This window comes from Pinus tabuliformis, chromosome 4_1 (assembly GCF_031772625.1).
Source record: "Pinus tabuliformis cultivar Carrire ecotype Pingquan chromosome 4_1, CPIR1, whole genome shotgun sequence".
NCBI lineage: Eukaryota > Viridiplantae > Streptophyta > Pinopsida > Pinales > Pinaceae > Pinus > Pinus tabuliformis.
Window position 1 is genome coordinate 576,921,927 of NC_142303.1, and position 22,407 is coordinate 576,944,333.

General features: G+C 37.6%; 1 protein-coding gene across 1 annotated transcript; it reads right to left on the reverse strand.

Annotated features, from left to right (window-relative positions):
- Positions 1-14,733: 14,733 nt before the first annotated feature.
- On the reverse strand, positions 14,734-15,666 carry LOC149177230 (uncharacterized). The gene has a single exon (XM_089421698.1). It carries the CDS (start codon positions 15,664-15,666, stop codon positions 14,734-14,736), a length of 933 nt encoding a protein of 310 aa, XP_089277824.1.
- Between the last annotated feature and the right edge of the window lie 6,741 nt (positions 15,667-22,407).

Sequence of the window (22,407 nt, forward strand, 5' to 3'; positions counted from 1 at the left end):
TCAGTTTGTATGGTATCAATGGCTTTTCTCTCGTAAACAAATTATCACTTGGGCAATTTTTATAGAAGAATTGACAGCACATTATGAGGATACAAAAAGAAACACTTTTTTTAGCCAATTGATAAGTCTCAAACAAAGGGGTTCAATAATGGAGCACATTGAGGAGTTCCAAAAATTGAACATAAGGGTAAAAAGTATTCCAAAGGAGCATAGGATTGATGTGTTCATAGGGACTTTAAAGGATAGTATCCAACATGATGTTAGCCTTTGGTAACCTAATTCATTAGAGAAGGCATTCAGGTTAGCAAGAAAAATGGAAAGCAAAATTATGGCAACTAGGAAGCATACCACTCACAACTATAAAGATGGAAGTGTTGTTGCCTCTAGTCTTCCACAACCTATAAGGTTGACACCAAAAAAATTGGAAGAAAAAAGAGCAAAAGGGCTTTGTTATAGTTTTGATAGCAAATACACTAAAGGTCATAAGTGTGCTGAGAAGAAATTATTCTACATAGATTGTGAAGAGGAAGAAGAAAAGGAGCAAGAAAGGTCAAAAGAAGGGGATATTCTCCAGGAACAAAGCCTAGATAAAAAATAAATGAATCCAACCATATCTTGTAATGCATTGGCTAGAATTACCACTTCTCAAACCATCAAGATAGAAGGACAAATCAAGAAGAAAAAGGTAATAGTGTTGATTGATTCAGGAAGTACCGACAATTTTATTCATTGTAATATAGCAAAAGAATTGAATTGCTTCCTATACCTAGCACCAGAGTGTCAAGTGATGGTTGCAAATGGAGGAACAACAAATTGCTCTAGAAAGTGCCATAATATCAAGCTATCCATGGGAGAATATGTATTGACTAGCCCAATGCTTTCCATTCCAATGGGAGGTGATGATATTGTACTAGGAGTCCAATGGCTACAACCCTTGGGTACAATAGCTTTTAATTTTCAAGAACTTTTCATGAAATTTTCTGTGGAAGGAAAGGAAGTTGAATTAAGGGGTATTGCAGGGAAACCAGGAAAGATAATCAGCTCTAACGGTATGAAAAAGCTTCTAAAAAAGAAACAAAGAGGTGTAATTGCACAATTATGTTCGCTAGATGTTTCCACATTGAAATCATTTATTTCTCTAGATCTCCAAAAAGTCTTGGAAAATCATTCCAAGGTATTTGAGACTCCCAAAGGTCTCCCACATATTTGTGATCATGATCATGCTATTCATTTGATTCTAGGAAGTGTTCCTCCAAACATCATGCAGTACAGATATCCCTATGCCCAAATGAGTGAAATTGAATGTATAGTTGTAGAAATGCTAGAGGCTAGTATAATTCAACCTAGTCAAAGTTCTTTCTCTGCTCCAGTATTGGTGCACAAGAAGGATGGATCATGGTGCATGTGTCTGGATTATCGGGAGCTCAACAAGCTCACTATTAAAGATAAGTTTCCCATTCCTAGCATTGATGAATTACTGTATGACTTGCATGGATCAATTTACTTCACCAAGTTGGATGTTCATTCAGGATATCATCAAATCAGAATGAAGATTGAAGACATTCTGAAAACGACGTTTAGAACTCATGAGGGTTTATGAATTTTTGGTCATGCCTTTTGGCCTTACCAATGCACCTTCTACAGTTCAAGGTTTGATGAATTCCATTTTCAAACCCTTCCTTAGAAAATTTGTGTTAGTATTTTTTGATGATATACTAATCTACGGCAAGTCTTGGAAGGATCATGTTGAACATGTTGACAGGGTGCTACAACTATTGGAGGAGAAACAATTATATGCGAAAATATCCAAATGTTTCTTTGGAGTACAAGAGGTGGAATATTTGGGTCATATTGTATCTCATGAAGGAGTTAACGTAAACCGTAGCAAAATTAAAGCCATTAAGGAATGGAAAATCCCCACATCCATAAAGCATCTGTGAGGATTTCTCGTGTTGACAGGGTATTATCGCAAGTATGTTAAGAATTATGGGAGAATAGCAGCACCTCTAACAACATTATTGAAGAAAGATGCATTTTCATGGACTCTAGAAGCAACAAAGGCCTTCAAACATCTTAAAGAGGTAATGTGCCAAGCACCGGTCTTAGCTACACCAGACTTCACAAAAACCTTTATTGTGGAATGTGATGCTTTAGGAAATGGAATTGGTGTTGTTTTAATGCAAGATGAAAGACCGATAGCTTTTGAAAGTCGTCCAAACAAGGGAAAGTTTTTACACAAAGCTATTTATGAGAAGGAAATGTTGGCAATACTACATGCACTTAAGAAATGGTGACCCTACCTAATGGGAAGACACTTCAAGGTAAAAATGGATCACGATAGCCTTAAATACTTTTTAGAACAAATATTATCCTCTAAAGAGAAACAAAAGTGGGTCACAAAGATGTTGGGTTATGACTTTGAAATCATCTACAAAAAAGGGAAGAAAAATGTGGTGGCAAATGCACTCTCAAGAAAGGATGAGGATGTGGAAGCATTGTTGTGCACCATTTCTATTATCCAACCAGATTGGATAAATGAAGCAAGGTAGGAATGGAAGAATGATGAAGAAGTGTGGGCACTTATTCAAAAGTTACAACAAGATTCTAGTACATTTGATACATTTAGCTGGAAAAATGATTTGTTATGCTACAAAGATCGCTTATACCTCTGTAAGAATTCCCAATTCAAACAAAAGATTCTTATGGAATTGCACACTTCTCCCTTAGGAGGGCACTCAGGATTTCTAAAAGCTTACCACAAGGTTAAGAAAGAATTTTTTTGGGATGGCCTTAAATCGGATATTCAAAAGTTTGTGGCAGAATGTTTGGTTTTCCAACAAAATAAAGTTGAAACAGTTAAGACCCCGAGTCTATTACAACATTTATCCATTCCAAGCCAACGTTGGGAGGAGGTTTCAATGGATTTTATCACAGGTTTACCCAAGTTTGAGGGAAAGAGTGTCATCATGGTGGTAGTTGACAGACTTACCAAGTATGCACACTTTTTTGCATTATCACATTCATTTAAAGCCAATACAGTTTCTACTGCATTTATGGAAACAATTCAAAAGCTACATGGAAACCCAAAGATTCTTGTAAGTGATAGAGATCCTATTTTCACTGGAAATTTTTGGACAGAATTATTTTCTTGTCTTGGTACTCAGTTAGCTCATAGTTCATCTTATCATCCTCAATCTGATGGGCAAACTGAGATATTAAACAAATGTTTAGAAGGATATCTTTGTTGCTTTGTATCTGATAAATAGACAAAATGGGTCAAATGGTTGCCTCTAGCTGAATGGTGGTGTAACACTTCCTTCCATACAGCAACAAAAATGACCCCATTTATGGCACTTTATGGATATCAGCCACCATCCATCACATCATATTTAAGAGAAAATTCTAAGGTTCATGCAGTGGAACATTAGATCGAGCATCAACGACAAGTCCTCCAACTCTTAAAGGATAACCCTGTGTTGGCGCAGAATAGAATGAAACAACAGGCAGATCAACATCACAACGAAAGAAGTTTTGATGCAGGTGATTGGGTATTCCTACATCTATAACCATATAGAGAAATGACCCTCAAGCAAGCTAAGAAGGATAATAAATTATCACCAAAGTATTATGGTCCATACAAGGTGTTGCAAAAGATTGGTACTATGGCATACAAATTGGAGCTTCTTGCAGCTTCTCAAGTGCACCTAGTTTTCCCTGTTTAATGTTTAAAGAAGGTTATAGGCGATAAGCTCTCAATTCAAACAATATTGCCAAAACTTGATGAGGAAGGAAAAATTATATTAGAACCAGAAGTAGTCAAAGAAACAAGAACTTGATAGCTACGAAATCGATCAATTTCGGAGTATCTCATCAAGTGGAAGAACTTATTTGCTAAAGATTCCACATGGGAGGATGAGAATTTTATACAGAAGCATCCAGAACTACTCGAGCATTGAGGACAACACTTTTTTGAAGGAGAGGGGCATGTTAGGTCCCTATAATACTAGTGATTACCCCATTACTGTTGTAGTTGTATCCCTTATTAATATTGTTGTGCCCCTATTGTCCCCATATTGTTATTACTGTGCCCTATAGAATCCCTCTATTGTTATTTTTGTGACTTTAAATTATTATTGTTAGGTCGGCTAGGTTATATTGTGACTCCTTAGACTCCTATACATAGAAAGGAGGTTTTGTTGTTTGAATCATCAAAGAATCATTCATTTGTGTAATGTAAAGGAGGTTGCCCCCTCAAAGAGGCTGAATTCTAAGGCGTTGATCTATCTTTTCTATCTTTTTGTGATCTGGTTTCATAACAATCAATACTACAAAATTAGCCTTCCTTTATTAAACTTTCAGAAAATACACAGGAAATAATAATTTTATGGTAAAAAACCCCAACCCTTTCTCATTCTTCATTCTTTGTCTTTATAGAAAAGAAAAACTAACTAAAAACCAGTTTCTACCAAAGATTTAATTACAAAGTCTAACAAATTATAGTGTACATCTCCATGCATATAAAAATTTCTAATCCTATATGCATTTAAATATCATATTGTTGTTAGAGTCATGGTTGGAGATAAGGATCATCAAGCTGAATTTGGTGAGGTGGCATCCAAGTCAACAACTGTCCATAAGCTTTTTCCTCATGAAATCCTGGAAAATAGGGTCCAGTGATCCCTTTAAAAATCCTAAATTGTGATATATGTTAGAAAACCAAGAGAGATTTTTCTAAATCGGTCCTTTTTGGACAAAAAAATATTTCATTTTCGTAAAATTCATTCTCATTTTTCTGGAAAGCATGCCCAAAATTACTGTTATGTAGAGGAAAAATAAATTTTTAAATGGCGATTTCACTGACAGACTAACTGTTAGGATTTCCTTTCTACCTGTTTTTAGAATTCGTTGACAGTGGGAATGTAGGATAAGTGAAAAAGGATTAGGATTTGTAGGAAACGTGTTTCAACCCATGATTATTCAACAAACCATACACCGATGGTGGTGGATAAATTTATGATTTAACCTCGCACTTACACATGGCACACTTGCATACCTCATGATTGATGCTGACGTGGTGAGAATAATTCCAAATTTTAAATTGTAAATTTGTTTTTTGCACTGAAAATTGGTTTGTCAATTTTATCGGAAACGTTGATAAGCCCGTTGTCAGCGAATTTATTCTTAAAACATTATCAAAACACTTAAAGCATTGATATCCTCACTATCGATAATTTCCCTACTTATTACGTTAAAAGCACTCGCACTGAAACTGTCAACCTTACCTAAAAAAACCTTTAAAAGCAAAGTTTATTGTGATAACAACTAGCTTCATAGGGATGTTGTTGATCATAGATGGCAACAAGAACCCGATAGAATAGAGCCCTAATCCATTGCGTTGATCCCAATATTTTACCTTAAACCGACAACCTTATTTGCAACCAATTAACTCTACAGTTGAAAACCATACACTGTTGCACACTGTAAACTAAAAACTAAAATTGAAAAAATCACTACTGAAAAACAAAATTGAAATTCATGCTTGCCCTAGCAAGCTTATTGCACATAGTCCTACTTTAAACGCTAAAGGAATTGTTGAATCAAATAATACAAAAATGTTAATACAACCAGTCAAGTAGCTACTAAAATAATGTAGCTCCTTGATTGTGTTGTTTTCCTTGCTCCACATCAATAAATTTCCCTTTCTTAATCTTAGCTTTAGTGGGAATAAACAAATCACTCTTTACTTTAATATATTCTTCCAACTTATTTAAAAAGTTTAAAATAAATTCATTATTGATAAAATATTAAAACTTGGGCCTCCTTATCGACTCTAAAAAGACTACAAAAGGATCCTCAAATTCTTGAAAATTGATCTAACAACCATGTAAAATACTATCAGTTTGATGTGTAATACCTTCGACTGCATATTTTCTTCCATTCATCTCAATGTGATGGTTGTCAAAAAGAGGCTGAAAATCTTCATATGACAACTACAATGGAATACTTTATTATAAAGAAAATATCTCTGGTTGCTTTTGAGAATTAACATCCTTACAATCATCATTTTCAAAATCTCTGTAAGTTAATGGCTGTGAATTTGACGTAACAAAACTCTCCATATATAAAGCCACAATATCATGAAAAACATGAAAACCTTCCTGCTGATCTATAATTTTGTCAGTTTGTCCTAGTAAACCTATGTGATTTTGCATCAGTTCACGTTCCTACGCTTCATTTATGATTATAAATTTCTTTTTTGGGTCCTTGAATGAAGAAAATCATAAATGAAAAGAGTTACCCTTGGCTAATTGATCACTCTCTTTATGTCCAATGTTGTAACTATGATATATAGGTTGAGTGCTTTCATTAGACTGTTGAAAATGAACATTTTTTTATGAAGGAAATATAATTGGTTGTTCATGAAATTCATCATCATAATAATCATATTCATCATATATAGGAAAATCAAAATTTGGAGCAGCAACTTGCTTTTCAACAAACTTATTATTGATCTCTACAAAAACATCATTATTGAGACTTTCAAGAAAATGTATGATATTATCAATCCTCTACTCATAATGAAATGGATTAGGATTCATAACAAGTCTCTTTTGAACATGCTCACTCTCTTGTTCATCCACATTTGTTTCATCTAGGACTTGTTTTGGGAGTTTCTCACATGCTTGAAGATTCTCATCTATTTCCTAAGCATCAATAACATTTGTTGTAAGGTCATAGATCTCATGTTCATGAGACAATAAGAAAAATATGAATGAAAGGTTGTTGCATAACGAAACATGGAAACAATATCAGGAGGTTGAATGTCTCTAGGCATCTTGTGATAAAGACTGAAAAAATTCCTATTGAACATAGAGACAATTTCATCCCTCTATTTTTGTATGCCACGAAACTCTCAAAAATGTTGATACTTGGATTTCCTTTCACCCCAAAATTTTAGAAAAATATCACTCAGTTCATCCCATGAACCGACTGATTTAGGCTCTAAATGTTTGAACCATTATTTATCATCCCCTTGTAATGATTGATAAAAAAATCTCAACTAAAAATCATCATTCTCAACTTCAAAAAGATATATAAAATGCTTGAAGGCTTGAATGTGCTTTTTAGCTGCAAAGTTCTCAGGTTTCCCATTAAACATGGGAAGGTGTTTATAATGTTTTGGAAGAAAATCATGGAAGGTATTTGGAAATATTAAGGGTCTATATCTCTCTTGAATCTTGGAAGGTATAAGATCAGATATAGGAGGTGTAATATCAACCTTGATCACATGAGGCTCACAAGACTGGTCATGGACATCATATGGCTCAGATGAAAAAACTTGGTCAAGATCAATAATGCAAGAAGAAGGTGTATCCACAAATTTTAAAGAAGGATATACAAGTGTAGATATATGGTATGCATTTGAATACAGTAAGCCATGGAAAATTATTTTGATATGATCAAGAAAGGATAAGAAGTAGTTGAAAAAAAATAATATTACATCTGGATAAAACTCAAGCTTTGATACCTAGTTTTCCCATATTTTCCTTTCATGTCTCTCTCAATAAGGCTCGTCCTCCAATGGAGTGTTTGAATTTGATTTTGAAGCTTGGTTGGAGTCGCCAGGTGAATGATGCACAACTTTCTTACATCTGAAAACTATTCACCATCAATAATTAGATCTAGACCTTTGTCATACTACCGAGGGATGATATCACCTTCGTTACCCAGAAACAGTGCCAAAATGTTATTACTTAGAAAAATCCCTGGTTGTGGAAGGAAATAACTTAGGTAACCTATAAACCAATCTCTTAAATTTAAAGTTGTCCCTTTCGATCTGAAGGGCGGTCCCTTCTATAACTTAGAAAAAATGACTATTTATGTACTTAACACAAGACTAGCTCTATTGTAATAGGGTTTCAAAAATGTGGTAGGGTTTGATAGATTTCCATTGGGCATGGAGTCTAATAATTGGCTTAACAACGAGGAAAACTAAAATCTTCATAGATGAAGGGTAGCTAAGATACTCTGAAATTTAAAAATGTTGAGATGGAATGCAGAATAAGAAGACAATGGTATACTTATAAGAGCACCACAAGGATGAAATATTTTAAGGCATAAGTAAGAAATTTGTGACAACCGATCATATAAGCAAAGCATAGTAAATATGATTTCAATTTATTTACTCTTATCAATCATAGACAAATACACATATGACAACATAGAAGGAAAACAGAAAGAAGAAAACACATATCCAAACTCTCCCAGCACAAGAATTGTTGTTGCAAAATTAGTCTTCCTTTATTAAACCTTCAAAAAATACACATGGCACAATAAATTTTTGATAGAAGTCTCCAACCCTTTCTCATTATTCAGCCCCTGTCTTTATAGAAAAGAAAAATTATCTAACAACCAGCTTTTAGCAAATCTTTAATTACAAAGTCTAAATAATCACAACGTACATCTCAACTACATGCATATAAAACTTTCTAATCCTATCTGCATCTAAATATCATGTTGTTGTTGGATTCATGGCTAGAGATAAGGATCAATAAGTTGAATTTGGTGAGGTGGAATCCAAGTCAGCAACTATCCATGAGCTTTTTCCTCATGAAATCCTGAAAAATAGGGTCGAGTGATCACTTGGAAAATCCAAAACCGTGATAGAGGTTAGAAAACCGAGAGAGGTTTTTCTAAATGGGATCGTTTTTGACAAAATATTCTTTCAATTTTGTAAAATTCATTCTCATTTTTCTAGAAATTGTGCCAAAAATTACTATTATGTACAGGAAAAACAAAGTTTTAACTGGCGATTTCAGTGATAGACTAACTATCGTCATTTCCTTTCTGCTTGTTTTTAGAATTCGCTGATAATAGTAATGTCATCATTTCTCTTGTCAAACTTTACCAATTTAACAAAAAATTTACCAAAATTACAAATGAAAACATGAACTTACAAAATGAAATGAGTTTAAGGGTGGATAAGGGAAATCATTCCGATTTGGAAAAATGATTACAATTTGTAGTAAACACATTTTAAGCCATGGTAATTCAATGAACCATACATCGATGGCTATGAATAAAATTATGATTTAACCTCACACTTACCAGTGGCACACTTTCATACCTCATCGTTGATGCTGACGTGGTCAATGTAATTCCAAAATTCTAAATTTTATATTTGTTTTTGGCACTGACAATTAGCCTGACAATTTTATCAGAAACACTGATAAGCCCATTATCAACTAATTTTGTAAGAAAACATTATAGGAAAAAATAAAGAATTGATATTCCCGCTATCAATAATTTCCTTGTTTATTACATGAAAAGCACTTACACTGAAACTGTCAGCCTTTTCTCAAAAGACCTTTAAAAACAAAGTTTATTGTGATAACAACCTGAAAGGGTCAGTTGGGTTCTAAAGGTTCTATAACATGTGTAGAAGGTTAGATTGGTTGTGTTTTGTCGGTTCCACTTCCTTAACTATACATGGGGAGTTGAATCAAATCATAGTAGCCTCTTGTCACATGTTTACCCCAACAGACTAGTTAACTTGGGTAAATGTGGGAGGAGGGTGTTACATTGTGGTATCAGATCCAAGTTCACCCCTTCGACTGAATGCACAGTGTGTTGGTCATGCACATATGTGAATTGTATATGTGCTTTTTATGTATGCATGTTAGTGGTCATTTTTACATCTTTTTTTTCAATGTAGAAGTTGATGATGTTGTTGTTAAGATGTGTTTGACATGAATTCATGTCAGTATCTATATGTTGTTATGTATGCATTGTCATGGTTATAGTTATGCATGTATGGAAGGTCAAACATGCATTATGAGGTAATTTTATGTATTTTGTATCATCATTATGCTATTGGTATGTTATAATGTTGATTTGCTGGGTGAGATGAAGAAAGAGATGTCGATCATCAAAGCGAGTTTGCAACGCAAGACCTTAGGGTAAGAGCAGATCATCATATAGTTTTCTATGTTTGCCATGCAGGTATGTGGTTAATTTTTTTTATAAGAATTGGGGTTACATATATTCTTGTCATTCTATTTTTTTTGTGCTTACATGTATGATAAATGTTAGTTGATCAATGTAGTCATATGCACATGTATCAGATAGTCATGAATGTTTTTTTTTTTTACAAAATCGGGTACTGATATATTATAAAAAATTTCAGGGACTGAGTCCTATTACATGGATATGACAAACCAAGGCATTAAGGATCCAAAACGGGTTCGCAGACCCTTGATCCTCATTGCTACATAAACTGTAGCTAGAATGAAAAAGACAACGGCTATATTGCCGGATAAAAGAGCCTGCCAGCCAACAAAATTTGCAGTTCATAAGTCCTAGGGGTACTTCTGATTAACTGAGTCATCCGGGAGAGATTCCTTCCTTGCGCTGGCTCTGGTTGAAGCTTCCGCTTGCATACTTTGGGTAAGTGTCCTGATATGAGCTATAGCTTCCTTTAGGTGGGTGCATATGTCCTTCAAGGCCTCGATCTCAGCTTTTTGTTTTTCCAGCTTCTTCCTTTTTGATCTGTTGTTCGCCTGATAATCATCTTTGAGGTCGTTGAATCGCTTGGGGAATCTGGCTATCATGAAGGTGTGCGCTTTGCAGAGAGTGCACTCACTGTTCGTGATGACATTTTCTAAGGGATTGGTAGCAGGCTCCTGAGCTCCCTGCTGTTCCTGCTGATCCGCCATTTCTCCTAGCTGGGAAAGAAAGCCAAAGTGCTGGTGTTGCAGATAGGGGCGGTTTCTGGGAATGAGGGCGAAATAGGGGAATAAGGAAAACAGAAAGGGGGAGTGCAGAGCTTTGCACAAGGAGGGGACCAGAAGGGAGGGGGAGGAACAGGATGACGGAGGAGCAGAAGAAAGAAAGGGGGAGCGCTGTGACAGCCAAACAAACAACCTGTTAGAAGGAAAAGAAACTCTGTAATTAAAATTGCCTGAGTTTACCGCTGTCGAGGGTCGTGATCCAAGCTCCAGATGACTTCGCCCTGCTTCATGACAGAGTCTGTGCTGGGAGGAGGCGCGTTCCAGGACCTTCGTAGTGGTGGAGGAAGAGATTAAAGAGAGAGCCATGCTGCTATAAATAAAGGGAGAGAAGTAGCTCGAGTGAGTGATCCAGTGCTGATCGGTTCGATTCCTGAGGTGACTGTGAGGCCAGGTAGAGATTTTGCTGCGCACGATGGAGATTTTGGAATGATGTCCGTCTGAGCAGAACCTGAGAATGACGGCGGAGGTCGAATAAAACACAAGATCGGGGCTGGGAGAGGTGACATATATGATCACAAGGGGGAGGATCTGAGAGAGGAGGGACAGAGTGGTGCAGTCGAGGAGATTTGGCAGAGAGTGAGGAGATTCGGGGATGAGAAAAATTCGAGAAGGATGGAGTCTGAGGTGGCTCAGAATCTGAGAAGAGGGAGTGGGATAAGATTCTTTAAGGGATTGCTTTGTCATAGAAGGAGTCATTTTCTCTGACATGGCCTGCGGGTCTACTAGCTGCCTTGTTGGCGTGTTCATCAGCCTCTTTGTTGTTGCTCCTTAGCACATGTTTGAGGGTGGCCCCATTTATGTCTCTTATGTTGTCGATGATCCTAGGTTTAATATTGTTCAGGGCAGTTTGCTTGAAATCCATCCCCGAAACCATAGCAGCTATAATAATAGCTGAATCACCCATTATGAGCGGATTTTGAAGACCAAGTCTCTTCAGAATGGAGGTTCCCAGGAGAAGACTATAGGCCTCGGCCCTATTGTTGGACATTATGCCCAATCCCCACTCGTAAGTCACTATAATTTCACCTTGATGATCTTTGATGACTCCTCCTGCACCTGCCTGACCCAGATTGTTTTTTGAGGCCCCATTGAACTGAAGGGAGGGCCTCTTTTGGTTTTGAATCCATTCCCTGATTTCCTCATTAGAGCCTCTTAGCTTCCAATCAATCTTTTTCTGACCTGTACTTGCTGCTTTGTGACTCCTTGATTCATGACTGAATTTTCCCATCCATTCAATTTCCCTTGGATTCCTAGATTCTTGATCTGATTGGACTATTCCATTAGCACTGATGGTCTCATAGATGAGGGAAATTGTTTTTGCAAGGGTGCTGGAGATGTTGGGCTTCTTATTGTTAAAAATGCTTTTGTTTCGGGTGTTCCAGATTTGCCAACAAAGGGTTGGAGGGATGCTATTCCACAGTCTTTTGGCAAGGGTTTTGTTTTTCTTGGGGTAGGGATAGCTATTCCCCCAATTTTTTTGAAGGAGGGTGATCTGATTGGGCAATTCACCTATCCTTAACGGACTGGTAATGAGCTTCCAGCAATTTCGGGCAAAGGAGCAATCTAGGAAGAGGTGATTGCTGCTTTCTTCCGCTGCTCTACACAGGCAGCATATTGAGGGACCGAGGATGCCTTTCTTCCTTAGATTTTCCGCTGTGAGGATTTTGCTTTTAAGGAGGGTCCAATTAAAAAATTGGATCTTTGGAAGGCATTCCGGATTCCAGGCCGCTTTATGAAGAGGCCAATTATTGGTGGCTGTGGCATTTTGGAGGATTTTGTATCCTTCTCTGACTGTGTAGTTTCCGCCATTGGGGTCCCAGACATACTTATCCTCGGACAAAATGTTAAGGGGAGCTGACCCTGAGAGAGATAGATTGAGGTCGGCCCACAGTTCCCTTAGATTGTTTGGGAGGGGGAGGTGCTTCCAGCCCAGCCACCTGTTTTGGTCCCAAGAGGAAATGTCATATAGGGACTTAATATTTTTTCCTTCCATCCACAATTGCAGAGGTCTGATATTTGGGAGAGCTTCCCTTGCTTCTGAGCCCATTATACGATCAATCCAGATGTTAATGTCTCTTCCACTGCCCGGAGCTCTTGAGATATAATCTTTGAAATGGGGGAGAGTTCTTTTTATAAGTTTCCAGACTGGGGTGCACTGCCTGTCAACAATAGATTCTGATAGGATGTTGGAGTTGGGGCCGTTCAGGTATTTTCTTTTGATTACTTCTGTCCACCAGGCGCCTTTTCCGTTGAGAATTCTCAAAATTAGCTTGAAACCCATGGCCATGTTGGCTAGCCTTGGGATTATGATTCCTAGCCCTCCTTTTTCGAAAGGTAAAATAACCTGGTCCCATTTTACAAGACTGAATTTTTTGGAGTCCTGCCTTCCTCCCTGCCACAAGAACCTCCTGATAATTAATTCCATGTGTTTATGAGTGCTGGCCGGGGCGAGAGTGGTTGCAAACTGATATATGGGGAGGGCTGAGAGGATGGCTTTTATGAGAGTTGCTCTTCCAGCTAGGTTGAGCCAGGACACACCCCAACTTTGAAGTTTCCCTCTCAGCTTCTCTATTAGTTTCACCCAAATTTCTGTTTTGACCGATTCCTTTGCTAACGGCAATCCCAGGTACATGAAATGGCTCCAGTTCCTTTGATCAGGGATGTCCAAGATTGAGGAGATTCTCTGAATAATCTGCCTGGGGACGTTCCAGGTATATATCATGCACTTATTGTTATTGAGCTTTCCTCGAGACACTTGCAGAAAGAGCTCTAACGTTTTCTTGAACCTTCTTGCCATGAGACTGGAAGCTCCTCCAATTAGGAGGGTGTCATCAGTGAAGAGAGAGTGGTTTATCCCCTTGGTTCCACGCATTATGCTGATACCTGTGATTTCTTTTTGCCTGCGAAGATTTTCCAGGTGTATGCTTAGTGTTTCGGCCATAATGATGTAGAGGAATGGGGAGAGCGGTCAGCCTTGTCTCAATCCCCTTGAGCTTCTGAGGAAGTTGCTTGGCCTGCCATTAATTAGAGGGGCTGTCCAAGGGAATGATATACACTCCATGATCCTGCTGATGAAGGTGCTGGATATCCCAAATTTCCCAAGGGCTGCCTTAAGGAATTGATGGTTGACTCTATCAAAGGCGTTTTCCATGTCTAATTTAATAATCATACCCTTTTCCTTTCTATTTATGCTGTTGTGAATTGCCTCTTGGATAAGGATAACGTTATCCGTAATTTGTCTTCTGGGGACGAAGCCTCCTTGATTCTCAGAGATGAGGGAGGGGAGGAGCCTTTTTAGCATGTTGGCTAAAATTTTGGTGATAATTTTATAGGAGACATTGCACAGGGAGATTGGGTGGAATTGATCAAAGGATTGGGGGTTGGGATCCTTGGGGATGAGGGCTAAGTGAGAAGATTTAATGTTGTTCTCCATTTTGCACTTTGAGAAGAAATTTTTTTCCATTCTAATGAAGTCTTTCTTGATGGTTTCCCAATGATTTCTGTAGAATGCCACTGTGAACCCGTCTGGGCCCGGTGCCTTGTCTTGCGCCATGCTGAAGATCGACCATTCAATTTCCTCTATCGTGACCTCTTGGTCCAGCTCGTTGTTTTGGTCTGCTGAGATTTTATTTTCAATTAGGCTGAGGAATTCTGCATTATCATTGGGCTGAGTGTCTGCGGATAGGAGGGCGCAAATTTTTCTGGACGCAGCCTCTTTTATTTCCTCTTGGTCTCTGAGCTCTCTTCTATCAATCATGATTCTCTCTATATGGTTCCCTGCCCGCCTGAGCTTTAGGCTGTTGTGAAAAAAGGAAGTGTTTTTGTCTCCGGCTTTGAGCCAAAGGCAGCGAGACTTTTGTCTCTGCTCTTCTTCTTCCATCCTGTTCTGCTTATACAATTCTTTGTACATTTCATTCTCTTTGGCCTGGTCTTCCTCTGTATACTAGATTCGCTCCTTTTCCTGATTCCATTGTTCAAGCTGTGATTGGAGATCAGTTCTTTTTTTACTTTCCTCTACAGCGTGGTTTCTTGCCCATCGCTTGATGACAGTCCTGAGGGATTTGAGCTTAGCTTCCCAAATATAATGGGGCGAGCCAATAATTTCTTTTGCCCACTGCTCCTTGATCAAGTTTCGAAATTCTTCTTTGTTGTCCCATGCCTTGTTGTATTTAAAGGGGAGAGGCCCCATGTTCTTTCCTTTGTCGAAAGTCAGAGCCACAGGTTTATGATCTGAAATGTATCCTTGGATAATTTTGCTTTGGATATTTGAAAATCTTGCCACTGTTCTTTCTTGAGCGAGGATTCGATCTAATATCTCTTTTATATTGTTGTTGCCGGTTCTTTTGTTTCTCCAGGTGAATCTCCCGTTATGCGGAGGAATATCCACTAGTTTATGGGTTTGGATTATTGCTTCTAGTGAGTCTCTTGAGGGATCCGCATAGTAATTTCCTCCCAATTTCTCATCAGCATTCCTTATAAGGTTTAAGTCACCTCCAAGGAAAATGTTCCTTCCCTGTACTGTCATGAGGTCTGATGTTATTGATTCCCAGCATGAAGCTTTGTCCCTATAATGATTAGGAGCATATATGTTGTAGATGGAGTATTCCTCTTTTGAGGCTTTGTTCTGCATGTCTGTTCTTACCCACCAGCTGTAAGACTTTTGCTCTTTGAGTTCCCATTTGCTTTTGTCCCATAGTGTTCCTATGCCTCCTGAGGCGCCAGCTGCACTTGTTGCTATGCCTGCATAGCTTTTGCTTCTTTTTATGTGATTTTGGAATTCTTGTTCCGTGATTTTGGTCTCCTGAAGTAGGAGAAGGTCTGGATGTTCAGATTTGAGGAGATCTCGGACTGCATTTGTTTTTAGGGAGGAGCCCATCCCCCTACAATTCCAGGAGACCAAAATCATCATTTTCCTTGTTTGGTATTTGCCCCGTTTTTCCAAGAGATAGTCATGAATGTTAGTAACATGTTTCATATGAATTATGGTCATATGCCTGATGATTATGGTCATTGCAGTTGAGGTATTTATGTTATTATGTTTTGTTCTAATTTGGATTGACCTATGAATATGATTTTGGTAATAACATCTAGGTATGAGCCGACCTATTTGTGTATTGTGTTGTACTAATCTAGACTAACTGTGCATATGTGATTGTTATGCATGAATGACAATTTCTTATGATTTTATGATGTGAACATGTTAGCTAGGTACTTTTATGGACATCATGACCCTATTTATTTTTTATTCTATGTGTTTATGATTTTATAACGTGCTAATCTAGATTGATTGTGTACTCTAGATAGCCTCTCTTGAGATACATTAAGATATGAGTTTTCTTATGCCGTCTACTTGGTGTTTGAATGTTTGATTATGTCGTCTATTTTTTGTTTGAATGTTTAACTAATTTCATGATATGAGTATGTGTCTATAAGGTTGCATAGAGAAATGATCGTGTTTTAAGATGGTTGTACTAACACATATGTGTTGAGACAACTGATATGCGCTTGAGTGTAAGTAGCACCTAGTTGTAATAGTATGATTAATGACTATGAGTTTATTATGACGTGGTTGCTAGTCTTGGAAAAGGTTGATTTAAATTAATATGCATGATTTTTTTATCCTTGGAACGTGTGGTTGAAACATGTAAATAGTTGTAGGGCAACATACTTGCAGAATCAATTGCAGAAAGGTAAAAGGTAAAATAAGGGAATTAGGTGAGAATTCATTCGACTATGTTTGGTCATCGTGTTTGTTGGTAGTTTGTGCCTTCAGTATTTTGTGATTTGTTTGAGCTTGATTTATGGGTTTGGATTGTGTCTAGTGCAAGGCCTTGCCACTTTGTTGTGGTGTCATGTTTCTATTGGTGTTTCATGGTTCTCTTCTTGTTGGCTTTCTTTTTCTTGCCTTTTATGTTTTGATGGTCTTGGGAGTTGTTTGGGAAAGTGGGAAGTTTGTGGAGCTTGAGGAGAGCTAAATGAAGCCAAATAGGTAATGTAAGACCTAGATGAAGCTTGGTGCATCTATAAGGGAAGTTGAGGGCAGGAGTATGAAAGTTAGTTGGACTGTATGGGTCCATTGATGCAAATGGATGGTGGTAGGACATTCATGAGAAAATAAATCATGAAAGGTAAAGCGAATTGATTTGAGGCGTTGGATGCCTTAACTATGTTGGGAACTGTTGTTCTCGACATTGTACATGCAATGCATGGATAAAGGGAGTTCTCTTACACTTAATCTTATGGTATTCGATAATTATGTTGTGATCGTGATTTTGCTGATGTCTATATACGTATGTATGTATGTCATTGTCTAACATGATCATCATAAATCATGATTATTTAATGCTAATGTTTATATGTACATATTTATGCATGTATGTCCTTGTCTAACATGATCATGATTGTTTTATGATAATGTTTATATATATATATGTATGTATATATGTCACTGTCTGACAAGATTTCCAAGGATCATTCTTGTGGAGGAATGATTTCTTATGCAGCTACATGGCATGAAAGAGATTCTCGGTCTTATGAGGAATCAAGTGTGAAGATTATCCCTCACAAATCTATGAGGTCAGTATCATGTGGATATGAATGATATTATCTGATTATACTATGTCTATGTTAAGGCAGGTAATGTTTGACGGATACATCAATAGGATGAAAGCAGTGTGATCTGTGGCATGTTGGGGCAAACATGGATGGTGGTAAACACTAGAGGAAAGGTTTCTTGGTAGAGGTAGTGTGGTCTATGGATGTGCAGTACTACTATTGTATATATTTTGTAGATGTTGCACCTATGATGTTGTGTGCTTGCAATGTTGTGTATATATGGTTTTGTGTAGCATTACTTATGCCATGATATGTATATATGGTGTGGTGTACATGTTTTTTATGCAGTGTTATGTACATATAGTATTGTGTGCATATTCATATATGGTCATGTGTACATATTTGTTGTGTTCATGTTGGATATGCGATGTTGTATACATATGGTGATGTGTGCATGTTGCATATGCATCATTGTGTACATATGGTGTGGTGTGCATGTTGTACATATGGTGCTATGTACATGTGGTGTTTTGAGTATGATTGTACAACTAGTGCTGCGTGCACATGGTTTTGAGTACATGGGGTGTTGTGCGTAAGTGGAAATGTGTACATGTTGTGCATATGGTGTTGTGTACATGCCATGTTTGTGGTTCTATGTACATGTCATGTTATGTACATATCGTGCATGTGGTTTTGTGTATAGGTGGTGTTATGTAGAGGTGGTGTTGTGGACATGTTGTGCAGGTGGCATTATGTACATGTGGTGTTGTGTACATGTTGTGTAGACCGTGTTCTGTATAGGTGGAACTGTGTAAATGTTGTGCATGTGGTACAATTCTATATGTGGTATTATGTGCATGTCGTACATGTTGTGTTGTGCACATGTGGTATTGTGTGCATGGTGTACATGTTTTTTTGTGTATGTATGGTACTGTGTATGTACATTGCACAGTCATGGTATTGTGACATGTGTATTGGTTGCGTTGTAATCTGTGTAGGTGCATGTATTATATGGTGTTGTACATTGGGTGTAGGTGCATGTATTGTTTGTTTTTTTATGTCATATGTGGTTGTATTTGTGTGATGTACATTGTATGTACATGTACATGATTGAAGAGAAGGAACTGGGTGCTTATCGGTTGTGGAAACGGATTCAATGTGTGTATGGAAAGGACAAGCATAATAGTAGAAGAAAAGGATAAATTAGAGGATAAGTATCACTATTTTATTTAAGTTTCAATTATACCTGTGATCTATGATTCTGGTTTATGATGATTGTATGTGATTCATGATCCTTAATTTATGATGGTTGAGTTTAGGTTAACGAGATGTGATTTGTTTATACATGATGATTTGGTCCAGATACTAGTTGAATTGTTGTGACAGGGAGTGAACAAGATTGTAAGTGTACCTTATTGATAGGCCATCAATGAGGTATGATTTGAATTTATTTCAATTTGTTTTGGGTCTAATGGAAATTATGTGCTTGGTACAAGAAATCATGAATTTCCCAGTTGGGTGGTTGAAACTGACTACAAGAATTAGCAAGGTCAGTGAAAGGAATTGGAACAAGAAACAATATGTTGGTAAAGCATTTAGGAGTAGGGACATTATGGGACATTGGTACCCAATAGTTTCCATTTATTTCCATTAACATGCTATGACCGATATTATGGTTTTAAGGAAGCGATATGTCTTGTTTTTAGGACCTTTTGATGCAAGGAAACCTTGCCAAAGGAGGGGTCACCCAAGGAACTGTGCAGAAGAGAAGGGGATTCCCATGGAACTTGGAAGGTTTGTGACTACACGAAAGCAGGTGACTGGATTTCCTGAGTGACTATGCACCAGAGAAGGGAAGACTAGGGATGGATTTTTCTGGTCATTAGCATTGAAAGATGGAATGATATGCACATTGGGAGTGTGCCCTGGAAAATGAGTTGGTAATTGTTCAGTAAGAGGACAACTGGCACAAGATTGTAGCATTAGACATTGATGCAGACTTTGGCTTTAGCAGTCGATTCTAGATTTCATGGGAAGGAAGTGAATCCAAGTACTCCTTTTGAGGGTGAAGGTGTGAACCAAAGTGAGCCTTCTTCATCCAATTCTGGTAGACTTGTTTGAATCATGCAATTGTTCCCCACAAATTTCTTGAGGCATGATACATGGAATACCAAGTGGATTTTTGTAGTTATCAAGGCTAGTTGTAAGTGACTACTCCAATATGATGAAGTACCTGATAAGGCCCACACAATGTTGGTGTTAGTTTTTGGAAACCATTTTCTTTAAGACATGCCTTCTTATATAGTTGGAGCAAGAAAACCTATTCACCTACTTGAAATGACGCTTAGAATGATGTTGGTCGATGTGTTGCTTCATTATGTTCTACGATTGATGTATATTATCTTTGAGATGAGGGATCATGGCGACATGGTTTTGTAGGAGATGATCAACTCCCTGTACTTTGGAACATCTGCGGATATAAGGAGATGGTGAAGGTGGGATTTGTCCATACATTGCCTCATAGGGAGTCATGTTGGTGGCTTCATGATAGTTGGTATTATACCACCATTCAGCTAAAGGCAACCATTATACCCCTTGATGCTACTTGTTTGAAGTGAAGCACCAAAAATAGGTATCCAAACATTTGTTGACTACTTCTATTTGACCATTTATTTAAGGGTGATAAGTTGTAGTTGGTTTGAGTTGTGTGCCCTGTAGCTTGAAAAGTTCCTCGAAAAATTTGTTGGTGAAAGTGGGGCCATGATCAGACACAATGGAATTAGACATGCCATGCTGTTTGAAGTTATGGTCCATGAAAACTTGAGCCACCAATGTTGGGGTAAATAGGTGTGGTAGAGCCCAAAATTAAGTATATTTAAAAACTTTGTCAACAACCACCATGATCACTTATTTGTTTCCTAACTTTGGCAGACCTATAAATAAATCCATGGAAACATCTGTCCGGATGTATGTAGGGAGTGGCAATGGTTCTAAGGTTCCTGGTAGCTTGATCATTTCCCCTTTTTTGTGCTCACATACATCACATTCAACTACAAAAGTAAGAATGTTATTCTTCATGTCAGTCCAAAAGAAAGAGCGATGTTTGCATGCATAAGTCTTTTAAAATCCTAAATATCCTACAATCAAAGAGGAGTGAAACTCTTCTAAGATGCAGGTTTTAAGGGTGGAGGTCGAGGATAGCACTACCTAATCCTTGTAGCGAAGAACCTCATCCTTCTAAGAGTAGTCCTCTGATGAATTAGGATTTGTTCTTAAGTTATTAATGAGCTAGGGAAGAGAGGGTGGGAGAACCATTCATGGTGATCCTCTTCAATCCAATTTGGTATCGGTAGAGAGAGGTATAAAAGGGTGCCCTCTTTCTCAAATTGGCACAATAAGGCATCAACCACTACATTTTTGTAAGAACCCCAATTGGGCATTCATGTAAAAAATAATATAAGAAAAAGGTCTTGTGACACGTATTCCAATATGAATGTTGGGAAAAACATCCTAATGGATTTTCATTTGGTTTATTATGGATATATGAAATTGGAAAATGCAATGGAAGAGGCTTTGGAAGGGAAAAGTGGCATTATTTTGCATTTAGTTATAAAAAAATTTAAATTAGGAGAAAAGGAATGCGAAAGGTTGTAGGTTGCATGTGAGGAGGAAATTGAAGGAAAATAATGGAAAATTGAAGGAATTGGAGGCCTCATTAATAAAAAGGATTATGAGGATCAATTGGTAACCTTTTTTCATTTGAATTCTCTCTCTCACACTCTTGGACACTTAGAGTTTTCTTAAAGCACTTCCGCATTGGGTCAAGAAAAGAAAAGAATGCAAGAAGAAGCAAATATCAAGAGAGGAAGATGAGGACCAAGAAACTACAACGGGATTATTTGCAGGTATCGAGTTGCATGCATGATTTCCTTGCTAGTTTTGCCATGCATCGTTATGCATCTGTGTTTTTGGTAATCTTGTTGTTGTTGGCATTTGTTTTTCCAGTTGTGATAGTGTTACTCAACCTCGCTTTTCCATTTCCAAATAGCCATAGTGTGATGGGGTTCTCATGTTTTGGTTGAGATAGAGTTTCGGATGGATTCGAAACTGAGTGAGGTTGTCTCTAAAAGAAAGAAAAAATGGCCTAGTGATCCCTGAATCAGATTGTTTACTGTGGTAAATCCTTGGCTTAATAACCCCTAAACTATATTGTGGTGTGTTGTAAATCCATATTTTGTGTTACCTTGGTGGACCTAGGAATCCTCGATAGGTGAATGGAAATATATATGGTAAATCCTAGAGGTGTGTTCCCTTGACTAGGCATAGGAATCCTTTGTCGGTTAATGGCAGGATATATGGTAAAACCTAGAGGGTGAAATCTTGATTAGGCCCATGGATCGTCAATCATTGTATGGCAAGATGTATTGTAAATCCTAGAGACTAAGAGACAAGAAAAATCCTCATGGTGTAGGTGAAGAAATCTGATGGCATCTATGCTTGTTTGGGGCCTCGTGATCTGGTGGGGATTGCGTTAAAGCCTATTTCTATTGATGAGAGTGAGGTGGTTTATCCTCAGGAAGCCTTGGTTGATTTTTGGTTATAAGTCCCACATTAATGCTTGGAATACGGCATTTGGGTGATTGGCTGAAAGAAAGATTTGGCTCATCCAATCTATGGTTGGGTGGTATGTGGAAGTCCGAAACCTGGTTGGCTTATGGATTCATTAATAAGAGTTCCTTATCCTTAGTATTTCATGTGTAAATGTATTGGTTTATATGTGGACTTTATGTTTATTGTATCCTTGTTATTTTGGTTGTTTATATGTTGGTTATGAGTGTGTTTTATGACAATGATGGTGTACGACTCTCATCATGTTTTTATTTGTAAATGAATGAACAATGAACATATGACCTACTAGATGAAAAATTAGCTAATGTGATATGGTATCAATGCTTCTTAGCAATTTCTCAGATAAGTATGAGACACCTATGCTTAGATATGTTGTTATGACCTATAGAATGAATATCTATGACATGTTTGACGAAATTCCTATCATGACTAG